The sequence below is a fragment of the Chlorocebus sabaeus genome, chromosome 4, assembly GCF_047675955.1.
Source record: "Chlorocebus sabaeus isolate Y175 chromosome 4, mChlSab1.0.hap1, whole genome shotgun sequence".
Taxonomy (NCBI): domain Eukaryota; kingdom Metazoa; phylum Chordata; class Mammalia; order Primates; family Cercopithecidae; genus Chlorocebus; species Chlorocebus sabaeus.
In genome coordinates this window covers 87732124-87756655 of record NC_132907.1, presented here as the reverse complement: position 1 = coordinate 87756655, position 24532 = coordinate 87732124, and the positions used below count along the sequence as shown (strand labels likewise).

The 24532-nt window shown below is 43.3% G+C and overlaps 1 protein-coding gene and 1 long non-coding RNA gene across 7 annotated transcripts in view; one reads left to right on the top strand and one right to left on the bottom strand.

Annotated features, from left to right (window-relative positions):
* SRD5A1 (steroid 5 alpha-reductase 1) overlaps positions 1–24532 on the top strand; it is a 36017-nt gene that overhangs the window by 606 nt on the left and 10879 nt on the right. For 5 of the 6 annotated variants that reach the window (XM_007961171.3, XM_073014844.1, XM_007961172.3 and 2 more), the window contains exons 2-3: positions 17161–17327; positions 21445–21546. In XM_007961171.3, the coding sequence (XP_007959362.2) occupies positions 17161–17327; positions 21445–21546 (269 nt within the window). Of the gene's footprint in view, positions 1–10676; positions 10854–17160; positions 17328–21444; positions 21547–24532 lie in introns of those variants that run through there. The other variant, XM_073014845.1, reaches the window with a different exon arrangement.
* Positions 303–24532, bottom strand: LOC140711531 (uncharacterized). The gene is made up of 3 exons (XR_012092824.1): positions 24219–24532; positions 3784–3879; positions 303–389 (listed from the first exon to the last, which is right to left on the bottom strand). It is a non-coding gene; the product is annotated as an uncharacterized lncRNA (long non-coding RNA).

Sequence of the window (24532 nt, the reverse complement as noted above, 5' to 3'; positions counted from 1 at the left end):
CACTGCCCGGTGCCCTCTCCCCGAAGCCTCCCCCACCCAGATGCCCTCTCCTTGCCAACCCCCGGGGCGTCCCCCATCTGCACGGGTCCCCTTCTGCTGCCGCCCCTGGGGTCCCCTCCCCGAGTCCCCCGGCCCCGGGAGTTTGGAAACCAGAAGGGATTCGTCTAGAAAGGGCGGGAAGCAAAGGACTAGAAGGGAGTGATGGAAAAATTCATGATGAAACTGATCTGGAAAAAGCCACTCGGTGGTCCTAGGTTTGGTTTCCTTAGCCGGGTGCGGTGGCGCCTGTCTGTAATCCCAGTTACTCCGGAGGCTGAGATGGGAGAATAGCTTGAACCCCCGGGAGATGGAGGTTACAGTGAGCCGAGATCTCGCGACTGCCGTCCAGCCTGAGTGACAGAGCGAGACTCTGTCTCAAAATTAAATAAATAAAAATAAAGAATTAAAAAGTAAAAATATAAAATTAAAATGAAGACTAGATTTTGTTCCCTTAGATCACGTCTGCGGGGGCGTGGGGGGGGGGGTGACCTAGAGTCTAATGCTGATGGTCTTCAGTCTTGAGGGCTACTGGTTTCTACTCCTTTCTGCCGGTTCCCCCTTTGGTATCTTTGGTGATGGTGGAGCTGTTTTCTCTGAGCCAAGTGATCAGCTGCAACTGGAAACCTGGTATGCTAAAATAGCCTAGCAGTTTCTCTATATAGGCTTGATCACTTTCACACTTTCATCTCCACCTTATGCAAGGGACCCCAGGATTGTGGGGGGGGCTTTCCAGGCAACAACCTTAAACCTTAAAGAAATCAAGTCTTAAAGATGACTTCTAAATCTTTCAAGGTGTTTTTTTTTTTTTTTTTTTTTTTTTGAATATTTGACAACTGGCTGTGTCTGAAATCTTCAAGTCTTCTAATAAGTTGGGGTTCTCTCCAGGTCTTTTGGCTTTTACACAGCTAAAGCAAACGGCAGGTCAAAAGTTCAGAATCAAATTTTAAATGTTTTCATTCAGGCTCTGGAAAGCTTCACCGTTAAAAAGGATGTCTCTGCAGCCAAGGAAGTTGAATTCACTGGCTATGTGACTATGGGCTGTTTACCCAACCTTTCTGATGCGGGGTCCCACCTTAAAACACTCACTTCCCACCGAGATAGGAAGAACTCAGTGTGTCTTTATAAGCCTCTGTTCTTTTCCTGGTGTCATGCATTCCAGCAAAGAATTTTTTTTTGGAATAGGATCAACCATTGCTACACATGTGTGAATGCACATCCAGACATGTACTCTGTGTGTCATTCATGTACACTGCTGCCAGCCTCATGTGCCAGCAAAACTGTGGCATTGGAAATGAAGGAGCACTTTACAAAGTTTTGCCTGACATCCCAAATGGAAGCTTTTTAACTTGAGACATCATGTTTAATTGTACCTACATTCACTCAAGCAAAAAAATGAATGCAACCTCCCAAAGGGCCAGGGTCACCTTGAATGATAGAACTTGAACAGCTCATTCATACAGAGGAAAGCATGGAGACACAGCATGCTGCTGTCTTCCCTGAGGCTGTTGGATGAGGAGCTGCTAGGACGAAAACCCACTTCCTATACTAATAGTTTAAAAGCTGCTCCACGAGGATTGGCTGGGTCAGGTATAGTTTTTTTAAACTGCTAGGCTATTTTTGGGGGGGGGGAAGGGGCAGGGTTGTACATGTTATTGTGTACATAGCCTGTGTGGTTTGGGGACATTACGCTTTCCAAATAGAAGAGATAAACATTTTCCATTCTACCCAAGCAACTAATTTATTAAACAGTCATTTGATCTAAGTCATGAGCACTTGGAAGAGAACCAGAGTGGAAACAGCATTTAGCACTGAGCACAAACCATCCCAGCAGCCCCTGGAAGCGTCCTGGAGCCCCTTATGTGCACAGGGCCCTGCAGAGAACACCAGACCCAGTGAGAGGAGGCTGTGGGTACAAGGATGACTCAGAGGCAGGAGAAAGGGGAGCCTGAGGAGGCGCTGGCCAGGCAGAGCCAGTAGCACCTTAAAAAACCTGACAGGTGTGCACACAGGCCCTGTGCTGAGCTGTGAGATTTCGCAGGAGTGAGGTTGGGCCCTGCCCTGGGGAGCTGGAGCCTCTTTTGGGAGTAGCGAGGACCAGAGCCCAGTCCAGGGACTTTCCACAGTCCATGAGGCCTGAAGGCAGCAGCAGAGCTACAGCTCTTGCCAGAGCAACTGACAGTTCCAGGAACAATGAGTACAGAACAGTCAGCTCAGGAGGGAGGAAAAGTGCAGGAAAGGATAGAGGGAATAGTGCACTTTCATGTATTTATTCAGCAAACACTGAGGACCTACGTGCCAGTGAGGATGTCTGGACCTGGTGGTGTGCTGGGGATATAGTGACAAGACATTGCCTTTTAGTTGAGGAGTAAAAGACAGGTTGTGGAGAATCTATGGGGTCTTTTGGACACAAACACCAGGGAAGGAAGGACAGGCTGCCTGGAAGGGGACAGGGCTGGGGTGGGGCAATAGCCGTGACGCAGGACGAGCTGTGGTCCTGACCAGTTCCCCCAGGAGGGCAAAGGACATTTTCAGGAACATCTTTAGGGCTCGCGGTGGCAACAACGATTGCCTGCATCCTATCTGTGCTGAGGCCTCCTCCTTCTGATCCCAGGGTGCTTGGGTTCTTGGGGGCAGGGGCAGCAGCGTCTCACTGGGGCCTTAGTCATGCAGCGCATGGAGTGGCGTCTGGCACGGTGGCAGCCCCTGGAGGCAGGTGCCTTCCCCAGCCTCCTGGCAGGCCTCCCTAGGGCCTTCCGAAGCCTGTGTTTACTCCTGTCACCTTTGCCCTCCGCTCCGTGGTTACGGTGACGCCCCACTGCATCTACCCTGTTCTCTAGCCCTCTATTTTGTTTCCCTGGGCTGGTGCTGTAACCCAGGTCCTCATTGCCTTTGTAGGTTCTTGCTGGGCTTTTTCACTCTTCCCCACTGGTCTTTCTTTACCATCGTTTGTAAATCCTGCTTTGCTAGACACAGCAAAAGTCTCCTGGAGTCAAGGGCGTTAGCTCTGAACTGTGTTGGAGTTGCTGGGTGGCTTTGCAGACTGCTGCCTGACCTCAGGCTCTTTCTCTCCACCCAGGCAGGTTTGTTCAGTGTTCCCTGAACCCAGGCTGCTTTGCTCATGGATTTTCCTTCGCCACTATCAGCAGTGAGTTAGGGGATTGTCTCTTCATTGCACATTCGTTTAACAAATAACTCCGAGTAGCCTGAGCAGGAGGTGCTGCTTGCCACAGGAGCCCTCAGTGACTGCCTCTGTTAGGACTGGTGGCCAAGTGGTGCCCAGAGTGCAGACAGTTAGGTGCCCTGAGGTCTCCTCTTTCTGACATCTGCACCAGGTCTGTACTCAGCCAGGTCCATGACCTTGTGGGACTTTGCTTCTGTCTTTATCTCTGACGATGGTGCCTCAAAAAATTGCACCTACTTTTATTCCTTGTTTCTCATATGTAATTCTATTAATGGGCTCTTGTGGGGAGCCTAGCCCAGCTTCACTTTTAAATGTGTTGTGGGTAATGTTAAAATACAGCAGGGAACTTTGAGGGTGAAGTATGTTAAAAGATAAACTCAGGTGCATTAAAATTGTAGTTTTTTTAGGCTGGGCAGAGTGGCTCATGCCTGTAATCCCAGCACTTTGGGAGGCTGAGGCAGGTGGATCACACGAGGTCAGGAGTTTGAGACCAGCCTGACCAACATGCTGGAACCCTGTCTCTACTAAAAATACAAAATTTAGCTGGGTGTCATGGCACATACCTGTAATCCCAGCTACTTGGCAGGCTGAGGCAGGAGAATCACTTGAATCTGGAGGTGGAGGTGCAGTCCAGCCTGGGCAACAAGAGCGAAACTCATCTTAAAAAAAAAAAAAAAAAGTTGTAGCATTTTTTTGGAGCAGACCAATTCATGAATCAGCACCAAACCACAAGCAGTGTAAGCTCCACCTAGAAGGCATGTAGGAAAGCGATTTTGTAAGATGTGTTTGCACAGGCAAGACAAAGGAAGCATTTGATTGGTCAGAGTGGAAAGTCCCAGAGATTAGTGGGTGGTTTCTGATTGGCACAATCTCTCATTAGAAGTCACTTTGCAGTTTCTGATTGGTTTAAGTTTCCTTCCACTGTTAGGCTTCCATGTGCTTATGTAAGACACAAGACACCATCTCAGCCTAATGGCCTTCTAATTAATTTGTTTTAATAAGGGCATACTGAATCCTTCGCCCTTGTCTCATAGATTGGAATAATCTGAGAAAAGAAAAACTTCTATTCAAAAGTGTAGAATGATGAAAAGTGAAATAGTGATGGTCAAGTGCTTATTTTAAGCATGCTTTGTTGGCAGCTGTGCAATTTGGCCATCATTTCAAAAGTCTTTTACAGAAGGAAAGGCTAGGCGAAAGGAACAGACCCAAATCTAAGAAGTGCTATAGATTTCAATGGTCTCAAGTTTTTGAGGGAAAAAAGCAATAAAGTCAATTATTAAAATTAACCACTCTCAGTTTGAAACATTTAAAAATGATTAAGTCCACCATGGCCTAAATTACTCCCATATAGCCAAATTCTCTATTTCATTGTTACCAAACTTGGGGGTACAACATTATAGGTTGTCCTGAAAGATGACGTCCAGTTGCTCTGAAAGTCAAATCATTTGCTGAATAAATGCCTATTGGTTACCAGTCAACCAAGGGATTATTATTCCCAGTTTGTTGGGAAGATATTTCAAGACATACTTTTTTAGTTCACTGTGTGAATTAAATAGGCATAGAACTTGCTTCCAAGATGACAAAACCCAAGAATCTTACTTTAAACGTTTGAAAGAATAGTCATTCCAAGTTTGCATTTTCATCCCCGGAATGCATACTGTATTATATTTTGAGTCTTTCCCCTTTGGAGCAGATCACGTCGAGCAGATGAGTATGAACAGTTATTTACCAGTTACTTGGGTTTATACTGTATGGGTAATTCTGCTGGTTTGAATAGCTGGAGAAATCACTGGAGTGCTGCTTAGGAGTAGACGTTTGAGAAGCTCGGAGTTCTCAGTGCCCTTATGTGGGTGCCACCCCACAGTCCTCCCGGAGAGTAAGAATGGACAGGGAAGCAGCCCCAATGATTTTGTTCTTTTCGATAATCCATTTTTCTTCTTGGGTGCTTATAGGGTACTTTCTTTTTCCCTAGATGGATAATCTGTGTTTGCTTGTTTATTAATTTCGCCAGATTCTCTCTGAGCCTTTTTAGGAAATTGAATTTAGCCCAGGAAACTGAATTTCTCCATGTCTCTCATTCCATGTGTTCTGAGTGCTAGGTGCCAGGACTTCGGACACTTGTCAGTATTGTATGTGAACAGACTTACAGGTGAAACACATGCTTGTTGTAGAAAACTTAGAAAATAATTCAAGGAAAGAAATAAAAGGTGCCTATAATTTCATCTTAGAGATAAAGCTGACAATATTGTGGTATGATCTTTTTCCCATATCTTTCATTGTTTTTAATAAGTTTTTTTCTAAGCAGTGGAAATGCACACATACAAACACATACAACATCTTGTAACCTACTTTTGGCAGTTGGTATTTCTTTTGACTTAATAGAAACACTTAGTGAAAATGACTGACAGTGACAATTTCATATGCTCGAACCAGACATTCCTACGTCTCAATGGGTCCTCATGGTGTGGTGGCTGGAGCCCCTGGGAAGGGGACATTGCCAGCCAGCCCTGCCACTGTGATATTGTCCGGCCACGTCACCATATTCCTGCGAGCTTCCATGTTCTGATCTGTAAAATAGGGATAATAGTCACAGGTTTGCAGTGTTTAAAAAAAAAAGGGGGCATTTAGTATAGGATTAGGAATTATAGAAACACTTCTATAAGGAACTATAAGATGCACTTTTATATTATATCTAAGCTTGTAAACTCAACCAAAAGGCAACTGCAAATCATCCTGGCCATTGAAGCACCAAAGAAATTCTGGCTCATTAATGCTGTCAGTTCAGCTCCATCATCAAACATGTCTCCCATTCCTGGTGGCCTCACAGACACCAAGGTTTGCAGTTTCCATGGGTTATAAAAACAACTTGATGAAACGCAAGTCTCATTCTTTTTTTTTTTTAAATTGAGATGAGGTCTCCCAGTGTTGCCTGGGCCGGTCTCAAACTTCTGGGCTCAAACAGTCCTCTTGCCTTGGCTTCTAAGTGGTGGCATTACCACCACACCAGGCCAAAGTCTTGTTCTTTACATGGAAAGAGATCAGATAAAATAGGAAAACTAACATGACGGAGAACGAAGTGTCAGATTTAATCTTACATTTACTGTGATGAATCAGCAAACAGAATCTCTGTGTAGCTTCCCAGACCTGACTGTTTTGTATTCATTAGCTTGTAATCAGAACAGAAAACAGATTTATAACCCATTACTTAACGTTCTTTTTAATCCAAGTGCTTCATAGTTTCTCTTTAATATGGTTTCCATCCTAAGGGATTGTCACCTTGTTCAATCCTTTATTTTCTCAAAGAGAGAGGATAGTTGTTTCCCATTGTTCCTCTGTGGAATGGTGACTTTGTGTGCGAATGGGACGGTGTAGGAGAAAGGGCTGTGAGTGCCCACGCCTGTCCTAACTGGGGTAGTCTGGGCCGCACACTGATGTGCTGTGAGTTCCATGAGTAATTTATATCCAGGCAGGTGCGCCCACCTTCCTTGCTATCTGAAATTGGCCCCATGGCCCTAAGTAGGACCCTGTCATTTATGCTTGGAGTCCACTGCCCTCTCCGAAGTGCTGTTGTCCCTTTAGAGTCTAGACAAAGACTCAGGTAAAAGCCATGCCCAGACACCTTCTTCCCGACCCTACCCCATGCGAGTTCCAAACTGGCCACAGTCAAAGGAAAATCTTTGCCGACAACAATGGATTTCCAAGGAAGGAAACTGAGTAAAGCTAAAGAGAATGGCCCAAAACGAGAAAAGCCTTCCAGGAGGTGCTGAGAGGGGCAGAGCGCTTCCTCGGAGCAGAGTGCCTAGGTCCAAGTCAGAGCTCTCTAGAGAGAGGGAAGTCGGGAAGAAGATCTCACCTTCTAGCGGTTGGAGGCAGAGGCAGCGTTCCCCTCCCCTCCCCTGTCCACCGCTTTGTTGACTTCAGCGGTTTTATGACAGGCCTATAGGCATCCGTGGGTTACTGGTGTCCTCTTCCAGGGCAGGAATCAGAGAACACCAGGAAAGACTGGTGTTGATCTTTGTAAGGCTTGGTTTCCAGTCCTTGCAGCTCTGAGACATTCACATGAGACAAAAAAGAGGGATAAATCTTATACTGAGATTCTTTGTGAATGTCTTATCCAAGGCATGTGCTAGATCAGAAGTCATTCAAAAATGCAGATACACTTCCAGGGCACAGCCAAACCTAGACTGCAGCAGCTCCAGCCATGTAGCACCAGTGCGCTGAGCGAGAGCACTTTCTAAGGAAGTCAAGTTGATGTCTCCAAAATATAACACGTGTGCTAATTCAGACTAATTGTCAGCAGGCTTTTCTGGAAAGAGCCAGGTAGTACATATCTTAAGCTTTGTGGGCCAAGATACTGGGTAGGTATTTATGATGAGAGAAAACAAATTTTCACAAAAAGTTTCAGTGGTAAATTCAAAATATATTATCTTAGTGCATTTTTTAAAATAATATATGTCTAATGAGAAGAATAGAATTCTTTTGGTAAGGGATAGCATTTCACTTACTAGGATTCTAAGTTAGTGTTTCCTATTATCAACATCTATGGTAAATGTTCCTCTCATAGTGTTGATCTGTAATGAGATTGTACGTATTTTATCTCTGTAAATGGAAGCGTCGACGTCAGTCCACATGTATATGATTTTCACTGAGCACGGTCATCTCTTGGAAGGCACTCATGGAATCCCGTTAGATTCTTCTCTTGATCTTTGCCTTTCCTTATCGTATTACGTTGCAGATTCATATCTTCCTGTGGAAGATTAGATGGCAACTCTTCCACTGCACAGCTGAATGGATTTTGAAATATGGAAATCCAGGTTCACAAACACACTGTATTTAAACTTAGAATGTATGTTCTCTGCAAATGTATGTGAGCATGGAGATCTCACTTCTTTTAATTTTAATAGCATGGAAAGTACAGAACGCAGTTTGATATGACTTGTGATTGGAACAATGTCAGTTGTCATCAAAATGACTTTAACACAGTATGAGTTTTGCACGAGTGCTGTTTTGCCTTGCAGCTTTAGGTTGAATTTATTATCAAGTCTTCAGTAAAAGTTACTTTCCAAAGCCCTTCACAACTCAATAATGGTGGTGAGGGCAGTTCTTGTTCAGAAAAGTTTCAGTCTCAGCTCTGAGCTCAAAATAATGCGGTAAAACTTTATTAAGCCATCAAACTGGTGTATTTACGTGGGACAAATCAGCATAGTCAGCTTATTTGTGACAAAAAGTTAGAGAACGGATGATGGTTGAGTCCATGAGAGGGATTGTCATTCATTGTTGACACTATGGGCTCAATCACGTACAATAGATTTTCTGCAAAAGACCTGCTGATACAAAGAATAGCATGAAACACCTTACATTTTTACAAGCTTTCTAAGTTTGTAATTTGTTTGTTTTTTTGTCCCATACATTTTTATCACCATCAATTGTAACGGCTTAGCAGATTGCACTTTGGATTTTACTGAATTTGTGTTTTCTCAACATCTTTGAAAATATTCTCACCGGTAGTTGTTCTACACAGACTATCTAAAGAGCCTAATCCTTCATTCACTTCAGCCTTGATGTGAACTCCTCAAATAAACAACTGAGCTGTGTCAGTAACATCCGTAGACTCACCCAGAGCCAACAAAGAATGCTCATCATCTGCCGTGCTTTTTTTTTTTTTTTTTAATTATTATTTTGAGACAGGATCTCACTCTGTCACCCAAGCTGGAGTGCAGTGGCATAATCCTCAGCTCACTGCAGCCTCCACCTCCCAGGCTCAGATGATCCTCCCACCTCAGCCTCCCAAGTAGCTGGGACTACAGGCATGTCCCACCACACGCAGCTAATTTTCATATTTTTTGTAGAGAGGGGGTTTTGTCATGTTGCCAGGCTAGTCACAAATTCCTGGACTCGAGCAATCTGCCTGCCTTGGCCTCCCAAAGGATTACAGGCATGAGCCACAGCACCTGGTCTTGCCTTGTTTAAATTGACTATCGAGGTTGCTCCCAGTGTCCTTAACTCCTCTAGCAAGTGTTCTCCCCGAAAGGCTAATGGTGAGAAACAAGTGTGTATTCTCTGGACACGCCTCTTTGGCTGCCGTGTTGATTAATTCACCATCGATGTGCAGCTTTCCTTCCTTCACTAGCCCATGAACCGCCCGATAACCTACTTTGGTTGCAGCCTCATTTTCCTTTGTTTTGTGAAGAAATTCTGCTGCCTCGACCTCCCTGTCTTAAATGTTCTAATGTCTCTGACCAGTGCTTTTCTGTGAGTTGGGAATAGGCTGGTGAGTGCAGAGTCTGGTAATATTATCCTCTATTATATTCTTTTGACACAGTTCTAGTGTCATTGCCAGCTGACATTTTTCAGGTCAGTATTCAACCCACAAGGTTCTCAGAGGGAACGTCCAGCACATACGCAGAATGTTTCCTGGGCGTTGTTTCTCTCACACTGCATTTGTCCATTGTTTAAATGGGTGACATCCAATGCAGAAGTGTCTTAGACCATTTTCAATTCCGTGCATTTCAAGCTTGCTAATATTTTCTCTTCCTCTTTTTCACCTTGCCTTCCTGTTATCCATTATTGAATTTAGGATGGATTTTTTTCAGGTCCAGAGGCCCGACCTCTTATGAACTGAGTCCTGTCTATTTCAACAGACTTTTTTCTAAACCAAATCCAGGCCTTATATTCCCCACAATTTTTATGTCTTGCTCTTTTTTTCTGTATTTCTTCAGACTTAGAATTCGAACACTTTCTCAGCTCTGTCCTGCAGTTTGCCTACGGGGAAATATCTTGAGGCCTTAATTGTCAGGGAAGTTTTCTCTCAACTTTCGCATACCGGTGTCCTTTCTGCTCTTTGCCACATTGAGAATCTCCTAAGCTGACTTCAGAAGTGGGCTGCCAGCTCTTGGTGCTTCTCAACTTGGTACACTGAGGGGTAGAGTGAGAGCCACTGTGTCTTCTGCCATTAATTCTGTCCATCCAGGTCTAACACAAGTCCTCCTGTTCTGGTTGACAAATGGGCAGATGCAAGAAAGATGTCTGATCACAAGTCAAGATTGCCTCCTATTTTTGAGGGAGCCTATGACAGTCCAAGAAGCACACACTTATCTCCATCAAAACCAAATTCTGCTTGTTCTACAGGAAATGTTGGTATGCAAGCACTTGCAGTGTGCCTGCATCCCACATGCCAGCCCATGGTACCCATTGTCTGCCTGGATCTAAATCATGATTCCAAGACGCAGAGAGAAATTGCTGGGATTCCTTGTTCTTATTCGTTGCTTGGCAACACTATAACTTCCAGGAGAATACCCACCTCACTGACGACACAACGTCTGAATGCACACTTACTGGCCAACATGTACTTTGCTGTAAATCAGTATGAAGTCTTCCTAGGGATCCTGGCCTGAATGAGATGAGAACCTTGGAGGCTGCTTTTGACTTATGTGAATGTCTTCCCCAGGAGTTGAGTAGGAGTGCTGGGGAGAGAGTGGCTTGAGGATGCACAGCCAGCATTACACTACTATTATCACGTGATTACTGTTGATGTTCATAACCGCAACTAATGACTAATTATGATTTTACCCTGGCGCAAATGGTCAGAATGGAAACAAATAACAAGCTTTAAACTTTTTCCTGCTCTATTAAGGTATAATTCACAAATAATAAAAATCACCCATTTTGAGTCTAATTTGAGCTGGGTGCGGTGGCTCAGGCCTGTAATCCCAACACTTTGGGAGGTAGAGGCGGGTGGATCACCTGAGGTCGGGAGTTTGAGACCAGCCTGACCCACATGGAAAAACCCCATCTCTACTAAAAATACAAAATTAGCCGGGTGTAGTAATGCATGCCTGTAATCCCAGCTACTCGGGAGGCTGAGGCAGGAGAATCACTTCTACCCGGGAGGTGGAGGTTGCAGTGAGCCGAGATCACGCCACTGCACTCCAGCCTGGACGACAGGAGCAAAACTCCATCTCAAAAAAAAAAAAAGTCTGTAGTTTGATGAATTTTGGTGATTGCATATAGTTGTATAATCATCACTGCAAATCAAGAGATAGAACAGTCGTATTCCTCTAAAAAACTCCCTTTGTGTCTTTGCAGCCAGTCTCCACCCTGACTCTATTTTCGCCTTGTCTAGATTTCATAAATCTCAATTCAGTTTCACAATCTATTTTAAAAAATTTTTTATATTATTATACTTTAAGTTCTAGGGTATATGTGCAGAACGTGCAGGTTTGTTACATAGGTATACACGTGCCATGGTGGTTTGCTGCACCCATCAACCCATGGTCTACATTAGATATTTCTCCTAATGCTATCCCTCCCCCAACCCCTCACCTCCCGACAGGCCCTGGTGTGTGATGTTCCCCTCCCTGTGTCCATGTGATCTCATTGTTCAGCTCCCACTTATGAGTGAGAACATGTGGTATTTGGTTTTCTGTTCCTGTGTTAGTTTGCTGAGAATGATGGTTTCCAGCATCATCCATGTCCCTGCAAAGGACATGAACTCATCCTTTTTTATGGCTGCATAGTATTCCATGGTGTATATGTGCCACATTTTCTTTGTCCAGACTATCATTGATGGGTATTTGGGTTGGTTCCAAGTCTTTGCTACTGTGAACAGTGCTGCAATAAACATACATGTGCATGTGTCCTTATAGTAGAATGATTGATAATCCTTTGGGTATATACCCAGTAATGAGATCGCTGGGGCAAATGGTATTTCTAGTTCTAGATCCTTGAGGAATTACCACACTGTCTTCCACAATGGTTGAACTAATTTACACTCCCACCAGCAGTGTAAATGCATTCGTATTTCTCCACATCCTCTCCAGCATCTGTTGTTTCCTGACTTTTTAATGATCACCATTCTAACTGGCATGAGATGCTATCTCATTGTGGTTTTGATTTGCATTTCTCTAATGACCAGTGATGATGAGCATTTTTTCATATGTTTGTTGGTTGCGTAACTGTCTTCTTTTCAGAAGTGTCTGTTCATATCCATTGCCCACTTTTTGATGGGCTTGTTTGTTTTTTTCTTATAAATTTGTTTAAGTTCTTTGTAGATTCTGGATATTAGCCCTTTGTCAGATGGATACATTGTAAAAATTTTCTCCCATTCTATAGGTTGCCTGTTCACTCTGATGATAGTTTCCTTTTCTGTGCAGAAGTTCTTTAGTTAATTAGAGCCCATTTGTCAATTTTGGCTTTTGTTGCCATTGGTCTTTGTGTTTTAGTCATGAAGTATTTGCCCATGCCTATGTCCTGAATGGTATTACCTATGTTTTCTTCTAGGATTTTTATGGTTTTAGGTCTTACGTTTAAGTCTTTAATCCATCTTGAGTTAATTTTTGTAGAAGGTGTAAGGAAGGGATCCAGTTTCAGCTTTCTACATATGGCTAGCCAATTTTCCCAACACCATTTATTAAATAGGGAATCCTTTCCCCATTGCTTGTTTTTGTCACGTTTGTCAAAGATCAGATGGTTGTAGATGTGTGGTGTTATTTCTGAGGCCTCTGCTCTGTTCCATTGGTCTATATATCTGTTTTGGTACCAGTACCATGCTGTTTTGGTTTCTGTAGCCTTGTAGTATAGTTCAAAGTCAGGTAGCATGATGCCTCCAGGTTTGTTCCTTTTGCTTAGGATTGTCTTGTCTATGTGGGCTCTTTTTTGGTTCCATAGGAAATTTAAAGTAGTTTTTTCCAATTCTGTGAAGAAAGTCAATAGTAGCTTGATGGGGATAGCATTGAATCTATAAGTTACTTTGGGTGGTATGGCCATTTTTCACAATATTGGTTCTTCCTGCTCATGAGCATGGAATGTTTATCCATTTGTTTGGTCCTCTCTGATTTCCTTTAGCAGTGGTTTGTTGTCCTCCTTGAAGAGGTCTTTCACATCCCTTGTAAGTTGTATTCCTTGGTTTTTTATTCTCTTTGTAGCAATTGTGAATGGGAATTCACTCATGATTAGGCTGTTTGTCTGTTATTGGTGTATAGGAATGCTTGTGATTTTTTATTTCTGCACATTGATTTTGTATCCTGAGACTGCTGAATTTGCTTATCTGCTTAAGAATATTTTGGGCTGAGACGATGGGGTTTTCTAAATATACGTTCATGTCATCTGCAAACAGAGACAATTTGACTTCCTCTTTTCCTAATTCAGTGCCCTTTATTTCTTTCCCTTGCCTGATTGCCCTGGCCAGAACTTCCAATACTACGTTGAATAGGAGTGGTGAGAGAGGGCATCCTTGTCTTCTGCCAGTTTTCAAAGGGAATGCTTCCAGTTTTTGTTCATTCAGTATTATATTGGCTGTGGGTTTGTCATAAATAGGTGTTATTATTTTGAGATACGTTCCATCAATACCTAGTTTATTGAGAGTTTTTAGCATGAAGAGCTGTTGAATTTTGCCGAAGGCCTTTTCTGCATCTATTGTGATAGTCATGTGGTTTTTGTCATTGATTCTCTTCATGTGATGGATTATGTTTATTGATTTGTGCATGATGAACCAGACTTGCATCCCAGGGATGAAGCCGATTTATTGTGGTGGATAAGCTTTTTGATGTGCTGCTGGATTCGGTTTGCCAGTATTTTATTGAGGATTTTCCCGTCGATGTTCATCAGAGATATTGCCCTGAAATTTTCTTTGTGTGTTGTTTCTCTGCCAGGTTTTGCTATCAGAATGATGCTTGCCTCATAAAATGAATCTTGGCCTGCCTTGCTAGGTTGGGGAAGTTCTCCTGGATAATATCCTGAAGAGTGTTTTCCAACTTGGTTCCATTCTCCCCGTCACTTTCAGGTACACCAATCAAACGTAGATTTGGTCTTTTCACATAGTCCCATATTTCTTGGAAGCTTTGTTTGTTTCTTTTCACTCTTTTTTCTCTAATCTTGTCTTCTCGCTTTATTTCATTGAGTTGCTCTTCAATCACTGATATCCTTTTTCCACTTGATCAATTTGGCTATTGATACTTGTGTATGCTTCATGAAGTTCTTGTGCTGTGTTTTTCAGCTGCATCAGGTCATTTATGTTCTTCTCTAAGCAGGTTATTGTAGTTAGCAATTCGTCTAACCTTTTTTCCAGGTTCTTAGCTTCCTTGCATTGGGTTAGAATATGCTCCTTTAGCTCAGAGGAGTTTGTTATTACCCACCTTCTGAAGCCTACTTTTGTCAATTCATCGAACTAATTCTCTGTCCAGTTTTGTTCTCTTGCTGGCAAGGAGTTGTGATCCTTTGGAAGAGAAGAGGCGTTCTGGTTTTTTGAATTTTCAGCCTTTTTGCACTGGTTTCTCCCCATCTTTTGGATTTATCTACCTTTGGTCTTTGATGTTGTTGATACTGATACTATTTTTTTCTGTTTGTTAGTTTTCCTTCTAACAGTCAGGCCCCTCTGCTGCAGGTCTGCTGGAGTTTGCTGGAGGTCCACTCCAGACCCTGTTTGCCTGGGTATCACCAGTGGAGGCTGCAGAACAACAAAGATTGCTGCCTGTTCCTACCTCTGGAAGCTTCATCCCAGAGGGGCACCCGCCAGATGCCAGCCAGAGCTCTCCTGTATGAGGTGTCTGGCCCCTACTGGGAGGAGTCTTCCAGTGTGGATACACAGGGGGTCAGGGACCCACCTGAGGAGGCTGTCACTTCTCAGAGTTCGAACGCTGTGCTGGGAGAACCGCTGCTCTCTTCAGAGTTGTCAGGCAGGGACGTTTAAGTCTGCTGAAGCTGCACCCACAGCTGCCTCCTCCCCCAGGTGCTCTGTTCCAGGGAGCTATGGTTGGCTCCACCCAGTTTAAACTTCCTGGGGCTTTGTTTACACTGTGAGGGTAAAACCGTCTACTCAAGCCTCAGCAATGGTGGATGCCCTTCCCCCCACCAAGCTCTAGCATCCCAGGTAGACCTCAAACTGCTGTGGAGCAGCAAGAATTTCAAGCCAGTGGATCTTAGCTTGCTGGGCTCCATCAGGGTGGGACCTGCTGAGCCAGGCACTGGAGAGAATCTGGTCTGCTGGTTGTGAAGACTGTGGGAAAAGCGCAGTATCTGGGCCAGAATGCACCGTTCCTCCTGGTACAGTCTCTCACGGCTTCCCTTGGCTAGGAAAAGGAAATCCCTTGACTCCTTGCACTTCCCGGGTGAGGCGATGCCCCACCCTGCTTCAGCTCACCCTCCCTGGGCTGCATCACTGTCCAACCAGTCCCAGTGAGATAAGCCAGGTACTTCAGTTGGAAATGCAAGAATCACACACCTTCTGTGTCAGTCTCGCTGGGAACTGCAGACTGGAGCTGTTCCTATTCAGCCATCTTGCCTGCCCACCCTTCACTATCTATTAATATATAGAGAGCAGTAATATTACCCAAAAAGGGAAAGTTAATCTTTGTAGTTAATCCTCTCCCCTGAGTCTCATTTTGCCTTTTCTAGAATTTCATAAATCTAAACTGGATTTATTTCATTGGTAACAGTGCTATTCATGTTGTCTTTCTTCCTTCTTGGGTCAGTTTTGGTCATCTGTGTCTTTCAAGGACTTTGTCTGTTTCATCAAGTTGTCAAATTTATTGGCATAAGGTTGTTCATAATAGTTCCTTATTATCTGGGTGGATCACATGAGCCCAGGAGTTCAAGAGCAGAACTAGAGACCAGACACAGAGAGACCCTGTCTCTACAAAAAAAGTTTTTAAATGAACCAGGTGTGGTGGTATGTGCCTGAGGTCCCAGCTACTCAGGAAGCTGAGGCAAGAGGATCACTTGAGCCTAGGATGTTGAGGCTGCAGTGAGCCATGATTGCCCCACTGCACTCTAGCCTGGGTGACAGAACAAGACCCTGTCTTGAAAAAAAAAAAAAAAAGAGTTCCTTATTATCCTCTTAAGATCTGTAGGATATGTAGTGATGTCCCCTGTTTCAGTGTGTTATACACTGATATTAAAAAGAAAATTCAAACAGAGAATAACATTTTGCATTCTCTTTATAATTTTCTAATTTCTTGTCCTTTTATTTTCACTCATTAAACCTTTAGTAAAGTGCATCTAAGCCAGTGTGGTACAACAGAACATGATATTTGAATTGCCCCAATTTACGTTTAATCTCAGCCACTCACTAGCCCGTGGCCTCGAGCAGCTTACTTAACCACTCTGAGTCTTAATTTTATCCTCTGTCAAATGTGGATAAGAGTGCCTCTGCTGGGTTAGCTGAGGGGGGTGGGGGGACGGGGAGTCGCAGGGGGAGTGGGGGGCGGGGCTAGCAGGTGAAAGTGCTCAGTGAATGGAAGCCATTGCAGTGGTGATGGATGATGTGATGATGTGTTCCAAATCTTATTGCTCAGACTAGGACTAGTTAATGGTTTTAGGATAGTGGAAATTTTGAAAGCCTCTTGAAGCCCCTAGTTTTCCTAAATTCAACGTATTCTGTTTTATATTGTATGTAAGTAGAATCTGGAGTTTATACACTGTGATGAACATAATTGAAACGTGGTAATGCTTTATTTAAAAGTCTGCTTTTTGGCTGGATACAGTGGCTCACACCTATAATCCCAGCATTTTGAGAGGACAAGGCAGGAAGATCACTTGAGGCAGGCATTTGAGACCAGCCTGAGCAACAGAGTGAGACCTGGTCTCTACAAAATAATAATAATAATAATAATAATAATAATAGTGTGGTGGCACATGCTTGTAGTCGCAGCTACTCGAGAGGCTGGGACAGGAAGATTGCTTAAACCCTGGAGCTCAAGGGTGCAGTGAGCCATCATCATGCCACTGCACTGCAGCCTGGGCAACACAGCAAGAACCTGTCTCAAAAAATAAAATTAAAGTCAAAATCCACTTTTAGCTTAGATATAATAAATCAGTATGAATGTTACTGAGGATGACGTTTGTACAAGAAAGTAAGATTTAAAACCCAAATCATTTAAGACAGGATTACAGAAATGATTATCTTTAATTTTTAAAAAATTTGTGCCTGTTTCTTGTTTCCTAAGGTGCTTAATTTACCCATTTCTGATGCGAGGAGGAAAGCCTATGCCACTGTTGGCGTGTACAATGGCGATTATGTTCTGTACCTTTAACGGCTATTTGCAAAGCAGATACTTGAGCCATTGGGCAGTGTATGCTGATGACTGGGTAACAGATCCCCGTTTTCTAATAGGTGAGTGTCCACAGCAGTGAACTCCGCCTTGTTCACATCACTGCTTTTATGTTGATGTCCCAGTGGTTTCTAATGAGAAGTCCAAGCTTCCTGTGAGAACAAAGACTCACAGCAGAGAGAGCAGCAGGACCCCGGAGTCCCCATGGGACAGCCCAGCTGTCTCAGCACAGCTCGGGGCAGGGAGGTGACGCAGGTGATGGGAACCTTCCCCCGCATGGGCAGGCACTGAAGCACAGGTGCCTGGTCAGGCCAAGAACCCAAAAATAGCAGCGCACTGTAGCAGAATGAGCAGGAACTAAAGATTGAGACACTTTGGCCACTCATTGACCACTTAATCTAAGACAGGACCCAAACCTCCTGCGGTTCCTTCTGTGACATGAGAAAAACCCAGCCTGGGTTATCTTCCTACAGTGCAGCTTTTGTGATTCTATGAACTTGAATCAACTTTTAGATTTATGAAGTTGATGAATTTTTTTATTTGTATCAGTTAATGTGAATTAATGTACATTTTCAACCTCTAATTATAACTTTATAAGTTCTGAGCAAAAATGAAAATAACACAGCCATCAACGATATTTGCAAGAGCATTAAAAATTCATAATCTGGCTGGATGCAGTGGCTCCCACTGTAATCCTAGCACTTTGGGAGGCTGAGGTGAGCAGAATCACTTGAATCCAGGAGTTCAAGACCAGCCTGGGCAACGTGGCAAAACTGCATCTCTACAGAAAATACAAAAATGTAGCCGGGCATGGTGACACACACCTGTGGTCCCAGCTTACTCAGAGGCACTGAGGTGGGAGGATCACCTGAGGTCAGGAGGTCAAGGCTGCAGTGAGCCATGATTGTGCCACTGCATTCCAGCCTGGGTGACAGAGTGAGACTCTGTCTCAAGTAACAACAACAACAAAACAAAAACTCGGGAGTCTTGTATATAAAAAAGGTTCTTCTATGTATTTGTTCAGTCTATCCTAGCATTTAGATATTAAACCATGCTGAGGTGTAGCTTACTCACAATGGCAGCATGCTAAAAGTTAGTCTGTCAGATTTGGAAACTACCCTGCAGTGCTTCCCCTTAAGCTACATAAAATAACCTGACATTGCATTTTTCTGCTTCTCCATGAGTATTAATTTATAATCATAGAAATAAACTAACACTTGGATAGCACTTTGTTCCTGAGAGGTCCCTTTCACATTTCTCAGTCATGTTTTTTGTCAGCAAATTAGAATTTTATTCCAAGGTTTCACCATACCTGAGGATCGTTACAGTGAGACACCTGTCCCTCCTCTACAAAAGGAGGGTTGGCTGAGAAGGCGTTTCAAGATCCTTTTCTAGCCCCAGAAATCTGTGCCTCTATGAAATGCTAGACTAAATTGTTTGGTACTAAATTGTTGTACAGTACCCCCAAATATCTTCTTGGTTTACCTGCTTTTTGACTTTATTTTCTTCTGCCCCACCTGTCAAGAGGAAGAACAGGCTTTTGAGTTCCTATGCAAATCACACGATTTATGCCTCCCCATGTTCTCTGAGGCAGAAAGGATGCCCATAAGACGTGAAAGGTCAGAAGAGTTACACAGCGGGCCCAAGATATCTAGACGCAGTGAATGGCAGAGTAGTGATTTCTGCCGCCTCGCCAAGCTGAGTGTCCACAAGTGGCAACAAGAAATAAGAGGAAAGGGAATTTCTTTTTAACTGAAGATATAGATTTTAAATGTTTACTAGAGAGTCTCGTGGAACTTACTTCTATGATGAACAACAACAAAAGAACCCTCCTATTTAAAGTAGCTCTGCGGATGGTTCGCATCATGTAGAGGTGACTGTGAAGCTGGTCAGAGATTCCAAACACCAAGAAATACAGACCTCTTGACTTCTCTACAATTAAACAGAAGGATTTGAAAAGGAAAAAATATGCCAATTGGAAGACAATCTAGGTTATGTTTCGTGTGTTATATTTATTGCCTAGAGTTGTTTTTATGAGGGAACAGACATGAAATTACATAAATAAGTAATTATGCCTACTGTAGTTACTATGAAGTAATAACCAAATAATAATAAATTTCTTTTTCTTTTGCTTTTGTTGTTTTTTTTTTTTTTTTTTTTTTTTTTTTTTTTTTTTTTTTCTGAGATGGAGGCTCACTCTATCGCCCAGGCTGGAGTGCAGTGGTGCAATCTCGGCTCACTGCAACCTCTGCCTCCTGGGTTCAAGAGATTCTCCTGCCTCAGCCTCCTGATTAGCTGGGACTATAGGTGCATGTCACTATGCCCAGCTAATTTTTGTATTTTTTTAGTAAAGACAGGGTTTTATCATGTTGGCAAGACTGGTCTTGGACTCCTGACCTCAGGTAATTCACCTGCCTCGGCCTCCCAAAGTGGTGGGATTACAGGTGTGAGCCACCGTGCCCAGCAAATTTCTAACAAAAAGTTTTCCAAAACAGCAAAAGTGGTTAATCTAAACTATTTTATAGAAAGATTTTAAGATTTTTTTTTTTTTTTTTTTTTTTTTTTGAGGCAGCCTGTCATCCAGGCTGGAGTGCAGTGGCACAATCTTGGCTCATGGCAACCTGTGCCTCCCAGGCTCAAGCAGTTCTTGTGCCTCAGCCTCGGAGTGGCTGGGATTACAGGTGTGCACCATCGCACCTGGCTGATTTATGTATTTTCAGTAGAGATGGGGTTTCACCATGTTGGCCAGGCTGGTCTTGAACTCCTGGCCTGAAGTGATCTACCCATCTTGGCCTCCCAAAGTGCTGGGATTATAGGTGTGAGCCACTGTGCCCAGCTAGATTTTAAGATTCTTATACATGGAATTAAATATTTAGCTTAGATGAACACAAGTACTAGTTTTCTTCCAATCTAAGCAATAAAGGGAGCTTGTCTCCTAGAAGAAACATAAAGTAGCCATGTTATTTAGACAACATGATTTCTTTCTAGAACCTCGTATTGGAAGCCCAATTACCTAGGAGTGAAATACTAAAATCCCCAAAAGGTAGCAAATCAACTATAAACGTATGGATCCAATAAATGACTTACAAAACCTATTATAAAACGTGGTATGAACTGCTTAGGAAAAAAAAAAAGCTGATTACAGTGGCAAAATCAGAAGGAAGAAATCTTGAAACCCTTGCTATAGACCAGAAGGTTTTCCATATCCTTGTTCTAACTGTGAAAAAGTGTTCAATGTCACTGATGTGATGACTCAAATAATAATGATGCCCCACATGTACATTGATTTAATATTGAACTAAATGCCAGCATTAATGCAGCATCTGTCTTTCACATTTTTAAAAAGTATATCAGAACCATCAAGTTAACCCCTTTTTATCAATATTTCTTTTATAAAGCACTGTTTTGGCCTTTTGCCTTTTCTTGATGGAATTAATTGATGTAATACTAAGAACTCTCCTTTAAGTGATGAAAAATCCCTGCAGATTTGTTAGAATAGGAGAGAAAACTGGGGATACCGTGGGATTCTGGGGAGAGCCGTGCAGCCAGCCATGGTAGACTGTTGTCAGGAACCGAGGAAGAAGGACTGACCGAGGAATGCTGATTGATGAGCCTGCAGGAATTCTGCGGTAGGGGAAACGTGGATGTGCATTAATTTGTTCAAATGAGGTCGTAAATAAGAGAAGACCAGAGATCGGCTCCTAGGAACTGCCACCCCTCAAGGGGCAGTGTACAGCCAGTGGTGACAGAGCAGCACAGGAGCATCACCCCTCCTGATCCATGTGGTGGAGATGGCAGCATTGCCTCATGCAGATTTTGTGAGAAATAAGTGGGATGAGTCTGTTTGGTGGGCTGACTCCTTGATGGTCCCTGGAAAGGAGCCTTGTGCCCAAGTCAGATTTCTATCCATACCTGTCATCCTGAAAATGTACATTGTGATGATCAGGTCAAAATATTTTGAATACATTAGATGATGTATTTGTATTATTAGAAAAACAAAGTCCTGCTTAGCATACCTGACAACAGTGCTTGATGGTTTTTACTATCAGTTACGGCTAATATGTTGCATTAACAATGGTAATATGAAGGGTTGCAATAATACTGTTCAGTCAGGCTGGGGCTCGTAGTGAAATTTTATGGTTTATTAGCCACAGTCATCTTGCAATTTTTTTCCTTTAGGTTTTGGCTTGTGGTTAACGGGTATGTTGATAAACATCCATTCAGATCATATCCTAAGGAATCTCAGAAAACCAGGAGACACTGGATACAAAATACCAAGGGGTACGTACTGAAAGTGAAGAATTTCTGTGAAGGTTGTGTGCCATGGTGCCTGTCTATTTTAGTGTTGCCAGCTCTAAGAAGTAGTAGCATGGTATTTATTAGCTACAAGTTTTCAGTATAAGTCATCATTATTAATAACAAGTGCTGTTGTTATTGTCTTATTAGAATAACAAAAGAACCAAATCTGGCTAACTGAACAGTTATTAAACAAAGCAGAAACTACAGTTATATCTGTGCTTGGAAAGAGAGGATGAGGAAGAATGTATGATTTACAAGGAGTGTCTGACACTTCTGTTCCTAGCAGTATAATGGAATAGATACTTTGACCCTCCTCTGAAAACAGTTTAAAATGTTGAAATATTTTGAAAATCTTCTTAAATGCATCAGTATACTATCAAGAAAGGAAGTAATCATCAGAGGACAAGATCTAGGTGAATGATGGAATCTGGAGCGTGTCTTTTGAGAATTTGTGACGAGGCACCAACCCCCATGCTGGTTTATAACCCAGATTCGCACTACTTGTATAGTATGAAAAATCTCAAGCCGTGAATTAATTTCCGTGGCCTAGGGTGGTGGTGGACTCTCCTGGCCAGCAAAAGCCCAGATCCCCAAGGGGATCTGCATTCAACCTGAGTCTCAAAGAACCCAATGTGCCACACTCCACAGAGTAAGAGGTACAGAACCCACAAGGAAGTACAGCACCATGAGGGAGAATGTAATTCAACGTGAAAGATTTCAGATGTTAGAATTAATAGAAACATTATAAAGTGAGTACTTTAAATGCTTTTTATAACGAGTAATTACAATTAGGAGTAAAGAAGCAATGTACCATAAAAAGGACTAGAAACCAATAGAGTTTCAGAAAAAAAAAATGTAAAGTACAGAAATCTAAAACTTTAATGGAGAAAGGGCATGACATCACTTAGTTTGAACTTCTTCCACTTATGTTCCGAGAAACCATATGAGAATAGCAACAAAAGCAAACAACGCTCCAAATCCCAAATTACTAAAACTGTGACCCTGAGAACCTGGAATCAGCAAAGCCAGCTCCACACGTGATGGTAGTATGATAGAAGCGGCAGAGAAGAGAAAACATGACAGAGTCCTAGACAGGCTGCTGATCACCCATTCAGCCCCTGGGCGGATTGGGGAAGAATCCCCTCTTTGGTGTTGGGCTTATAAGCAAACTGCACCCTCATGGGGTCATCCCAAGGAGCCACTTCCTCTGGCAGGTACAGTGGCTGGGAGAGTGCAATGTAAGCTGGATGGTGGCCCCCTTGCTTCATGCCTAGCACCCTTGCATGGGAAACAGCATGATTCCAGATTCATTGGCAAGTGTTCATCCCCTGAAGGAGAGGGCCCTGTCCTAAGGAGGGGCTGCCATGAGCCAGACAAAGAAGGGAAAGGGCACAGTCCTGGGGGAGGGAGAATGAAAAGGTGCAGAAGATGCCAGAAGCCACAGACTGGCAGATTTGAGAAACACCACTTCCAAAAGAAAGGGCATCCCCAGAGACGGCAGGATCCCATGGGAGGGCCCTCCTGGGCCAGGCTGGTCATGGAAAGGCCTGACGTGCCTCATACAGAGGGTCCTGTCCACTGTCCCACAGTAGTTGAGATGCCAAAAAAACTTTTCAGCCTCTTTCCCTCCATTTCCTGCTCTCATGTCTGATCCTTCTTCTAATCCAACATATTGAAACCTGAAGAACAAAAAAGGTACAATCCCCAAATCTGTGCAGTCAAAACAGTGGGACAGCAAAGAAGCAGCAAAACTTACCTGAGCAGAAACGTGTTTCACAAAGCAGAGGAAAATTGTAATCAAAATTCCAACATGAGTTTTAAAATGTGAATGGAGGCTAGGCATGGTGGCTGCACCTGTAATCCCAGCACTTTGAGAGGCCAAGGTGGGCAGATCACATGAGGTCCGGAGTTCAAGACCAACCTGGCCAACATGGTAAAACCCCATCCCATGCCTGTAATCCCAGCTACTTAAGGGGCTGAGACAAGGCTGAGACACGAGAATCGCTTGAACCTGGGAGGCAGAGGGTGCAGTTAGCCAAGATCATGCCACTGCACTCCAGCCTGGGTGACAGAGTGAGACTCTGTCTCAAAAAAGTAAAAAATAAAAATAAAATGTGAATGGAGCAGTTGCAGGGTCTACACCCATCAGCTGAAGAACACCTGCAACAAACCTGCAATCTACAAACTTAGCTTATTTTCTGTCTCAGTAAAGGGAGACCCCTCCCTGCCACATTTCCCTACAGTGCATAGCCTCCTTCCTGCAGCTAGTAATCAACCCAGCTTCCCGATGGCCTATGGCCATCAATGGCATCTCTGAGAACAGATAGGCCAAAGGAGATGTAGAAGCTTGGCTGCGACTCTCAGCCAGCAGGAAGTAGCACCAGACGTCGGTGCAGATGACATGGGACACATGAGACTTAGGGAAGAAAATGCTTCTAAAATTTATAATTCCTCCTATCCAAGTACTAACTAGGCTCGACCTTGCTTAGCTTTCAAGATCAGACAAGATCAAAATTCTTTATTTCTAATCATTAAATTAAAAGGCCCACAAGACCAGGGGGAAAAAAAAAAAAAAAACACCACAGAAGCATGTCAGAAGATAGAAATGAAAAAGCAAAGAATATGATACCTAGACTGGGTGCAGTGGCTCATACCTGTAATCCCAACACTTTGGGAGGCTGAGGCAGGAGGATCACTTGAGGCCAGGAGTTTGAGACCAGCCTAGGCAACATAGCCAGACCCCCATCTCTACAAGAAAAATGAAAGAAAATTAGCCAGGCATGGTGGTGCACACTTGTAGTCCCAGCCACTCAGGAGGCTGAGGTGGGAGGATCACTTGAACCCAGGAGTTCGTGGCTACAGTGAACCTCAATCATGCCACTGCACTCCAGAGGGAGACCCTATCAAAAAAAAAAAAAATTCTTATTGTGAATGACGTTTTTGGTGATAGCTGGAGAAGTAGGGAAAA